At 45.5% G+C, this 10,921-nt stretch overlaps 1 protein-coding gene across 1 annotated transcript in view; it reads left to right on the top strand.

Annotated features, from left to right (window-relative positions):
• The window catches only part of FARP1 (FERM, ARH/RhoGEF and pleckstrin domain protein 1), a 121,683-nt gene that overhangs the window by 100,774 nt on the left and 9,988 nt on the right, over positions 1-10,921 (top strand). Inside the window, exons 22-24 of the mRNA XM_015415097.1 lie at positions 1,224-1,354; positions 8,024-8,092; positions 9,234-9,323. Of these exons, the coding sequence (XP_015270583.1) occupies positions 1,224-1,354; positions 8,024-8,092; positions 9,234-9,323 (290 nt within the window). The remainder of the gene's footprint in view (positions 1-1,223; positions 1,355-8,023; positions 8,093-9,233; positions 9,324-10,921) is intronic.

Genomic DNA, 10,921 nt, shown 5'->3' with positions numbered 1-10,921 from the left:
GATCATGGGTGACCAAGCTTGCTTAACATAACAGTCACACAGAATAAACATTAGATGTTTGAGAGCCACAAGACATGAACAAATATTCCACACACATTTTTAGTGGGAAATATGCAAATTTGCTTTTTATTAACATTAAATTAGACTGTGTGAAAGAGCCACATGAGGCTCCCGAACTGCAGTATGGCCACCCCTGGGTTAGATCCTATGACTCCCTTCCACCGAATTAGGTCTTATGATAGTCTTCTACTAAGTCGTCCTCCAACAGAGAAAAACTTTCTCCAATTGAGAATGATGTTTGGTGATGGAGAAAGGCTCCCCCGATGAGGAAATGTCTTTCTTTGTTGAAGGAAATCATTCTGTGTTGGGAGGAGAACTGTGGGGAATGGACTCACGGGGATCCAACCCTAGGTTTTCGCCTTAGGTGGTGGCTGTCTCTTGATGCTGCAGAGCTTTTGAATAATGCGGAGCCACTGTCACACTAGCGGGCATCCTAAAAGAGCAGTGGAGATATGTAGCTGGGGATACAACAGGTGCATACCATTTCCATACGATTTAAAAAAGGCACTCCATTGAGATCTTAGCTATTCGAGTTGCAGTACTTCCAATTGAGATCTTAGCTATTCGAGTTGCAGTACTTCCAATTGAGATCTTAGCTATTCGAGTTGCAGTACTTCCAATTGAGATCTTAGCTATTCGAGTTGCAGTACTTCCAATTGAGATCTTAGCTATTCGAGTTGCAGTACTTCCAATTGAGATCTTAGCTATTCGAGTTGCAGTACTTCCAATTGAGATCTTAGCTATTCGAGTTGCAGTACTTCCAGTCTACCACCTGCAACTATTCTGTTTTAGAGCTCACAAAAATTACAGTGCAGACTGCCCTGACATGGATAGCCCAGGCAAGCGTGATCTCATCAGATCTCAGAAGCTAAGCAGGGCCGGCCCTGGCAGGTGTTTGGTTGGGAGGCCTCCAAAGAATACCAGGGCCGGGAGGCAGAGGCAGGCTCTCAAGCCACTTCTCTGGATGTCCTCCACACCCCAGTAGTCGCTATGTCTTCCTGGCACGAGTGCCAAAAAAATGCCAAAATAATTATAGTGCAGGCTCTTAACATGGGCAGTCCAGGAGACATCTGGGCAAGTGGGATCCGTTTGAATGCAACCCACCAGCTCCCATGCATAAAGTCTGAAATCCTTTGGGTGGGGGTGTGTTTTACGTTGCGCAGCTGCTCTGGCAGAGATCTCCGAGATGGTGGCTCAGCTCCACAGTAGTATGCTGAAGATGGAAAATTTCCAGAAACTGCACGAATTGAAGAAAGATTTGATCGGCATCGACAGTCTGGTGATTCCAGGAAGGGTAAGTAGTCGATTTTGGATAAAAAACACGTTCAGGGAATGGTGCTCTTTAAAACTTTGAACACTTCTGAGATGGGAAAAGGTTCACCTTTTTTTAAAAAAAAATGTTCTGTGCTTTTTAATTATAAATATAGAAATAATATAAAGCCGTGGGAATGTGCTTCTGCGAGTATGTTGGGGAAGTCAAGGGGGTGGTGGATCACAGTGCTGGGGGACCCTGGGCCAGACACACACTCTCAGCCTAACCTACCTCACAGGGTTGTTGCGAGGGCAAAATGAAGGAGAGAAATGATCTAAGCCACTTTGGGTCCCCGTTGGGGGGAAAGGTGGGTTACAAATTAAATAAGTAAGTAAATAAACTATCAGTTCTTTTGACGCCTTTGCCCTTGATTGCTCTCAAAGGAGCCGATTTACTCTTTTTGTTTACTTACAATAGTCTAGTTCTTCTAGGACTATGCCACTTCAAAATGTAAGTGGCAGATGGTACGCTCCGTGTTTCCTATGTGTAAGAATGCCTCTCAGTTCCCAGAAAATTGCTACCTTAGGAAACCCAACCATAGAATTCTGCTTTCTATCATGTTAGTTTTTAAGAAACAGGAACTTCTTGATGTGGGAAAACTGCACAAACGTTTGGTCACCAGTCTTACTACATAATGGATGGGACCCAAAATTGCTGTTCTGCTGGAATTTAATGGGGTTTGTGGGAGCATTGTGAACAAAAACCAGTGCTGGAAAGGAACTGTTGCAGGCAGAGAATTCCACAAGATTGAGCAAAAAACCTGTCTGGAAATTGTCTGTGGGGACAGTCCATTTTCTTGATTAAATTCTTCCAGCTGCTGGAGACTTTCTCATCTGGTCTCATCTCATCTCTGTCCTAAAAAGGTGACATGGTGGTTCTGCTCATTTTAGTGGTGTGCAGGTCTAAGAAAACTTAATCTGTTTTTCACCAGTTTTCCCTGGGCTGTTTCAAACCAGCCCCAGAAACTATGACAACAGCAATAATGATGGTGATGCTGATAAAATTGCATGTTATTTATTTTTATGCAGTACTTATCTCTGTGGCCTAGTCCTATGTGAAGAGGGGAATTTGGGTATAGTTTCATGGGGGGGAGCAGTTGGTGCAAGTGGCTGCCTGCATTGTTCAGGCAGTACGTTGGGACTCACCATTGGCTGACCCATGCCTTGTTTTGTGGACGACTGGCACTCTGAATTAGAGCCCTAGGTCATGCAATGCAAATCAGGTTGGGCATCCCCCTAGCTGACTTGCACCCCCATGTATGACAGGGGACTCACCTTAAAAAGTGCTGTAGAGCCCGATTCTGCCCGAAATGTGATATGGCAGGAGGAGGGGCTTCAGCTTTCACTCCCACACCGTTCGTGCAAGCAAAAATGGCCTCATGGAGGCCGTTTGCCCTGCGGTCATGGACCCCAGCAATGGGACAAACAGGCACCCCCCCAGCAGCCATTTTTTTCTCAGGAAAACAGCATGGGATGGAGGGCTGAAGCCCCCTCCTGCCCATACCAAGCTCTGGAGCAGAATCAGGTTCTACAGCACTTTTTAAGGTGAGTCCCGTCATACAAACGAGTGCAGGTGAGATAGGGGGATGCCCAACCCGACTCATGTCATACATCTCATGTAATGAGGATCCTAATTTCCCATAGTGTTAAAAAGGAAGGGTGGAGTCTGCTGCACCAGTCACTGATACCTAGCCTAGCAGAATCAATGCACAAGGCAGAGGTAGATACTGTCACTGTGGTATTTCTAACGTTCTGGATCACAAAATATATTTTCAGTTAGATATTTCCTGTTCATCTTCTGTGCAGGCACACATTGGGGACTGGGCACGTGCAGCCTTGCCACGGCAGATCTTCTTCCAGCTTAGACTCCTTAGGGGCATCCGCGTGCCCATTGGAACTGTTGTAAATGACTCCCAACGGTCACACAATCCAACGGCACAAAGGCCCTTTCTCCCTCAGTTCCTTCTTGGCTGTGACGGAGTAGGTCTGTCTTCTAGCGTTCAGGATACATTGTATCAGTTAAGAAGGAAATTGACTAACTGTTCCTAAAGAGCAGAATTACGGGAAGAAATCCCTCCAGAGCTTGGCTGTTGCAATGCAAAGAGAGAGAGAGAGATCAGATTCTCTAATGGCTCAGAAGAGCTTGTTTAAGAAATGTGCCCAATATGGAGCAGCGATGGCACAGGCAGATGAACATGGTCTGTGCGTGTTATGCCTGGGCGAAGGCCACCAGGTGTCAAACTGCAAAGTTTGTCAGCAATTTACAAATAAGGCCCACTCTGAAAGAGCATCTAAACTGAAAGCGGCATTATGAGGGAAAACGCCCTATAGGCTTCAGAGATGCTGGACGAGGCTGCTCAAGCTGCTGAAAGATCAAAGGCTCCATCTGTCATCTCCACGAAATCAGTTCCATCGGCCCAGAGCAGAGATAAAGCCTCAGCCACTGTTCGCTCCAGATCCCCTTCCGTGCCAAGAAGTCTCTCGGAGCCACTGGCCAAGAGGGTGAAGAGCAAAAGGAAGCAGAGAGAGAGCGGGAAGCCAGGAGTTAAACATCACCATGCTGTCGGCTCCAAGTAAGGAACAAAGAGGGGAGAGGGAACTTATCGCCTGAGCCTCTGCCTGGAACGCCGATGGTCAGATCATCCTCCCCAGAACTGTCACTGTCAGAAGGAGAGATCTGAATGGATCCAGTCCCTCCGTTGGAGACCGGCATGATCAGCTCCGTGGACAGCAGCTGCTCCACCTGTGTCACCATGGCCTTACTGCATGGCCCCATACTACCTGAAAAACTGGAGTCTATATAACAAAATAACTCCAGGAATGGAATAGCTGAGTACCTGTTGCCCTCCAGGGGTTTCTGTAGCAGCACGGTTTGCATGTCCACATGGACCAAGATCCCTGGACCCAACATTTGACCTAGATGAGGAGTCAAATGAAAATTATGTCATCTTTTTTTTCCAGATAGAGGATCTGACGCTCCATAGGAACCAGTTCCTGAAGAGAGGCTGGGTGATGTGTCATCCTCGTCATCTTCAGAAGATCTCAGGCTATATGCAGGACAGGTGCTTCGTATGCCAAAGGCATTGGAGATTGACGCCTCCACTACATCTCAGCATCCAAAGGATAAAATCTTGTCACATCTATAGTCTGAGTCACCAGGAGTGGTCCTTTTTCCCGTGTTAGAGGGGTTCTCAGAGATGGCAGGAGAGTTATGGAGTAAAACTGTGTGCCAGCTACATCACAGCACACAGAGAATTTTTATAGAGTAAAACAGGATAACTGTACCTACTTAGGTACACATCCCCCCCGTCGTCATCCTTGGTAACGGAGGAGATGCAGCCAAGGGGGCAGCAAAGCTATCATGCTGCACCGGTGGATAAAGAAGGGAGGAAGCTAGATGCGATGGGATGAAAAATGTACTCTTCTAGACCACCGAATGTCCAATTATCTTGCCATCATGGCAGGGTACCAACTGTTTCTTTGGGGAAAATTTATTTACTTTGAGAAAAAATTTCCCTACTTAGATTATTCAAGCAGAAGCCCTGAAGTTATCAAAGCAGCTGATTAACACGAGTAGACACTCAGCTGAGACTTCAGTGAGAGCCATGACTACATCTGTTGTGTTATGCATGGCTGGGATCCACTGCGCTGCTAGTGGATACACGCCAGAGGGGGGGAAGATCTCCCCTTTGAAGGTAGTACTTTTATTTTCGGAAAAGACCGACGAGACTTTGACGAAGATTAAAACGAACCGTCGAACAGCGGAATCATTGGGGGGTGACATCATCGGGACCAGCTGTCCTATTAGAAGCAACCGTGGTAGTCATACTGCAGAGATTGGAGGCCCTGCTGTCAAAACCCATCAGCGTATCCTGTCCATAGGTTTTCCCAGCAACAGCAGCAGTTTGGAAGACGAAGGCAGCCGGCTAGGCTGAAACCTGCCCAGGGACAGGGCAAGAAGGAGCTGCACTCTCAGGGCAAAGGAGCATCCTGACTGCTGCAGCATGACTCTGATAAATCACACGAGCTTTTTAAACAGATTGATGGCTTGTTTTGAAGTCTGGTGTTCTGTTACAGTGGATAAATACGGGTACTTAGTATTGTTAGGAAGGGTTAGAGTTTAATTCATTACCCAAAACACAACAAGTGGGTAAAGCTGTGGATAATATACTCCCCCATTTGCAAGAGGAAGTACATCAGCTTATGCTTAAAGGGGTGTTAGAAGTAACAGATACCCCAGGTGAGCCCTCTGGGTTTCACTCCCATTTCTTTCTAGTACAGAAGAAAGACCCGGGGAAATAGACCAATCTTAGATTTAAAGATGCAAAACAAATTCTTGAAGATGTCTAAATTTTGTATGACATCGTTGATGCAAGTGTTACAATTACTGAGGAAAGAGTTATGGTTTGCAGTATTAGACCTGAAGGACACATATTTTCATATTGCAATACATAAGGAGCATAGGAAATACCTGAGATTCAAATACGTGGGGAGAGTATTTCAATACACTGTGTTATCATTCAGGTTGGCAACTGCACCGAGAGCATTCACAAAATGCATGGCAGTGATTGTGGCCCACTTATGTTTGAGGGGCTGCACCATATATCCCTTTTTAGATAACCGGTTGGTTGTAGCTACATCTAGAGAGCAGTTGGAAGATGATTTAAGATTGGTTACTGATACACATGAAGGGTTGGGTTTAGTGATAAACTGGAATTCTTAATTGGAAGGGATACAAAAGGTTCAGTTTATTGGCTCAATTCTAGATGTGAAGTTAGGAAAAGGAGTCCTACCTACCTACCAGTCATTAAAGACGCTTCAGGGCAAACCGTTTTCAGATTGCACGTTCTATACAGCGTTTGTTAGGCCTAATGACCTCTACAATAGCAGTTCTTTCCCTTGCTAGATTCCCAACACAAGAAGTTCTCTATCCCTAGAAAGGTGACCAGAACATTATCTCGGTGGACAGATGAGCAATATCTGTTTGTGACTGCATCATTTGGTTTTAATTCCCATTAAGTGGTGGTAACTACACATGCCTCATTGTTGTGACCAGCTGGTTCAGGGCAGATAGCATCAAGGGGAGAGAGAACTCCATATAAATATTCTGTAATTAAGAGCGATTAAACATGCCCTAACTTCTTTTACAGATACCTTACAGGGAAAATCGGTGCTGATTCAAATGCACAACACTTCAGCCATGTATTTACCTGAACAAACAGGGAAGTACTGGGTCCTGACTCATGCCAGTGAAAGCAAGTGGCGATTTCATTTGACTCAAGAAGTTATCTTACCAGCGTTCTTCCCCACACCTGATTAGGAGGCAGAAAAAAAGGGCTGCATACACTTGATGTTAGAAGGGCAATATTGTTTTACTTAGATAGGACAGAGTTTCTTAGGAAAGATAAGCCTTTATCTGTTTGTTATGCGGGAGTTTCAAAAGACTTCATCACAGACATTATTCAAATGGATTGTTTCAGCGATAAAATTGTGTTACCCGAAGGCAGGAGTACCTTGTCCATTAATAATGCACGCACACTCGACTAGGGCCCAGGGATCATCAGCGGCCTTCCTCAGGGGAGTTCCATTGAAGGAGATCTGCGGAGCCGTGACATGGTCGTCTGCTGACACATTTGTAAGACACTGTGCGCTGGATCTGGATGCCTGAAGGGAAGCATCACTGGGCAAAGCTGTATTACAATCTGTGTTTCAGTGAAGTGCCATGTGATGAACTCGTCCTGCCTCCTGAGCGGTGAGCTTGCTAAAATCCCAATGTGGGACTGCACAAAAGATGAAGATGAAAACAGGGTTGCACTTACCTGTAACTGATGTTCATCAAGGTCTTCTGTGCAGGCGCACATTCCCTCCCACCTGCCCTGCTACGATCTCACACCAATGAATTCTGGAACTGAGGGAGAAAGGGGCATTGTGCTGTTGGGAGCTGTTCTGTTGGATTGTGTGACTGTTGGGAAGGAGTCGTTTACAGCAGTTCTAAGAATTCTGGTACACCAAGGGAGAATTAAGGACAGAGCATTGCGTACAGGTTGTGGGGAGAGGAAGGGGATTGTAAGCCGCTCTGAGACTCCTTTGGGTAGGGAAGGGCGGGGTATAAATCCAACCTCTTCTTCTTGTTAAAGTGTCAGGCTGTGATCTGGGAGATCCGGGTTCAAATCCCCATTCTGCCATGAAGCTCACTGGGCAACTTTGAGCCAGTCTAACCTCAGCCTAACTTACCTCATGGGGTCATTGTGAGGGTAAAATGGAGGAGGAGAGAACCACGTATGCCGCCCTGAGTTCCTTTTGAGGAACGGTAGGATACAGATGCACTAAATAAGTAAATATTGTGGGAAAGCAGCTATGTCACAGGCTCCGCCCATCTGATCGTTGAGTTGTTGACGTTACTGGAGGCAGGAGTAGGTTATTTGCTACAGCAGTTCCCACACTGTAAAGGTCGGAAGGAGCTCTTAAAGAAGAAGGCAGGCAGAACCGGCTTGGCTGAACATCACCTAAATGTAGTGGAAAGGAACAGGCAGGCCTGAGCCACTGACAGAATGAAGTCAGCGATGCAACAGTAATGACTCCCAGACTTCGAGCCAGATGTTTGAAAAGACCACTGACATTTCATGTCTTGTGTCTGTTTCTTCCTACACAGGAATTTATTAGATTGGGCAGCCTCAGTAAGTTGTCTGGAAAAGGCTTACAGCAGCGGATGTTCTTCCTGGTAAGTGACAGAAATGGCTTGCAATTGCGTATAATTAAAAACAACTGGGTAGTAAATACACAAAATGGCAAAGGGGAAATTGCACAGGAGGGGTGCAGATGGGAAAGAAAGCCGAGCAAGAGTGCAATGCGTTCTCCTACATGGAGGAGAAGGTTTTCGCCTGAGTTTTCTATCAGTGGTTGTGCCTAACCTTCGATTAAATGTAAAGACATGTGAGGCTGGTTGCTGAATACCATACCTGGTATCTGCATTTTTTTCCCTGCGCTTTTTAGATGGCCACCTTGAGGTTCAGTCTTAAACCTGATTTATTTATTTTTTAAAACCAGTAAGGGCCTTGGGCCTGTGTGGCAAAACACATGCTTTGCTTGCAGAGAAATCCGAGGCTCTGTTCTAGCCATCTCTGTTAAAAAGAATTTCTGATTGCAAGACTGGGGGAAACTTGTGTGTGAGTCTGTGAGAAGCCGCTTCCAGGTGAAGTAGACTGTATTGGACAAGATGGACAAGTGGTGCATCTTGGTACAAGACAGCTTTTGTCAGCCAGTGTGTGTCTTCTACACACCTAACACACACACACACACACTGCTTTCCCCACACATGCCCTCAACATGAGGCCAGCCACTGCCTAGTTCACCTGGAACTGATGCAGCCTCTTGCTCTGCTTGGGCCAGGCCGTGGGGGCTGTTCAGCACTTCAGGGCTGAGATGACATGTGGCTACTCTCCCCATCCCTTGGGCAGGGCAGCTCCATCAGGGTGTGCCTCTGCTTCTGGGCCTCACCCTCTTTGGGCCTGGCCAGACAGTATGGGGCAGGGAGAACTGGGAGCAGAGGCAGTCAGTGGCAGCTGAATCAACAGGGAAGCAGAAGGGGGAAGGTATCCCGTTACAGCAGCCTCACAGTGGGCCAGCGATCCCAGGAAGGTGGGGGGGCAAAGCTGCCTGGCCCTTATAAAAGGATCTGTCGCAGGCCAGGAAGGAGGTACGTGGTAGCCTCCTGCACCTGGGGGGAGAGAGAGAGAGAGAGAGCGCCCTTGGGTGGTAAGAGACTTTTGGGGAGACACTGGAGCACATATCTCCTTGGTGGGGTCCCAGCACAGCACCTTTTGACAGAGTGTTAATTTGTGCTTTCCCCCATCCTTTTTCAGTTCAATGATGTCTTGCTATACACAAGCAGGGGCCTGACTGCTTCAAATCAATTTAAAGTCCACGGACAACTTCCACTGTATGGCATGATGGTAAATATACGCTGAGCAGAGCCTCATAATTGGTCATTACTGCTGTTGAATCTCTTTATTATTCAGCCATGAGAGTGTAGGCTGCATTATTTTGATGATGTAATCAGCCCTGAGTCTCAGCACAGCAGGCTACAAATAAAATAGATGAGACCGTTTATAATACTTGGCAGCCTGTCGTGAAGTCAAGATCGTTTGCCCCTCTGTCTGTCTGAAATGTGGCATGCAGAATCTGTCCAAGCTGTGTGTTTTTTTTGGGGGGGGGGGGACAATTTTTAAAAATCCTGTTTAAAATGGCCAAATTGTAGAAGTTACACAAACTTAAAGCTAATGTTCCTCTCTTCCGGTTTATATTCTGTCAAAAATTCACATACGTTCCAAGGGTCTGTGAAAATCCCATCGTGTAATAATAAAGGTATGACGTTTCATTGAAGTCGGGGCAAATTATGAGTGTTTGTGTGGCGAGGGAAGTAAGCCACCTTTAAAGAATGCGTACCCAAAAGAGAAATGGCACTGTCTGGCTAGCTGAAATCAGTGGAGGCAGTCCAGCCTGTGGCCAGAGCAGCAACATGGATTGTTTGGAGAAGGGATATCCTCATGGGGGGGAGGGGGGTAGATGGAATAAGGGTGTGTTTTTGTTTTTTAAGCAAGGCGTTTATTTTTAAATGTGGCAGTGTTTGTTCTTTTTCCATTTTGCTTCTCAACGACATGACAGTGGAACAGGTTTAACAGCGTAAAAACTCAATAAATACCCCCCCAAAAAAAATCTCCTTGAAACTTCTGTGCCCAAAAAAAGTACAACATATTTTTGCCACGTATGATGTTGGTTTTGAAGGAGCTTAGATTGACAGACAGGAATGCAAAACAGAAAAGAAAAAATAAAATTTAGCCATTCTATCCCAACATAGAGAGCTTATAATTCAGTGGTCTTTCTTTCTTTCCTGTTTTTGTTTTTATGAACTGTAAATCACCAAGTATTCTGGGGAAGCAAGTATTATAAAATAAAATCAGGCATATAATGTGGGGATTGAGTAGTTTGGGAAATCTTCGTGTCAAGGTTTGAACCGTAGCCATTCATTTGATTTCTAGGAGTCTGTGTGGTTGGCAGTTTTTTGGCATCTTTCCATCTCCAACCATCCCAGACCATCTAAAATTTCTAACAGTCCCTCATAACTGTAGAGCATTTATCCTTGCACGTTTGAATGCTGCCCCTTCAGCCGTCCTGTATGGGAGATGCTTTATTTGGACAGGCTTTGCCAATGCGGCCCGAAAAGGGTTGACTCCTTGTCCCATGTGATGCTGGAATGCCTTTATTATAATTTCTGTTGTGAGCTATGGATTGCCCCTATTTTAACAAAATTACCTTCTACCATATCATAGTCTCTTATCTATGGATAGAGATCCAAGTACTATGCTGATTGTGACCAAGTATTTCTCCACCATATTTTCCTTAAAGAAATAAAAGCTCCTTTTTAGTCACTCAAGATCTTTGGATCAAAGGAGCTTGAAAGGAAAGAAAGAAAGAAAGAAAGAAAGAAAGAAAGAAAGAAAGAAAGAAAGAAAGAAAGAAAGAAAGAAAGAAAGAAAGAAAGAAAGAAAGA

This window comes from Gekko japonicus, unplaced genomic scaffold (assembly GCF_001447785.1).
Source record: "Gekko japonicus isolate JY-2015 unplaced genomic scaffold, Gekko_japonicus_V1.1 scaffold52, whole genome shotgun sequence".
In the NCBI taxonomy this organism is placed as follows: Eukaryota; Metazoa; Chordata; class Lepidosauria; order Squamata; family Gekkonidae; genus Gekko; species Gekko japonicus.
Note: the sequence above shows the minus strand (reverse complement) of the source record. Positions and strands in the feature narration are given on the sequence as shown.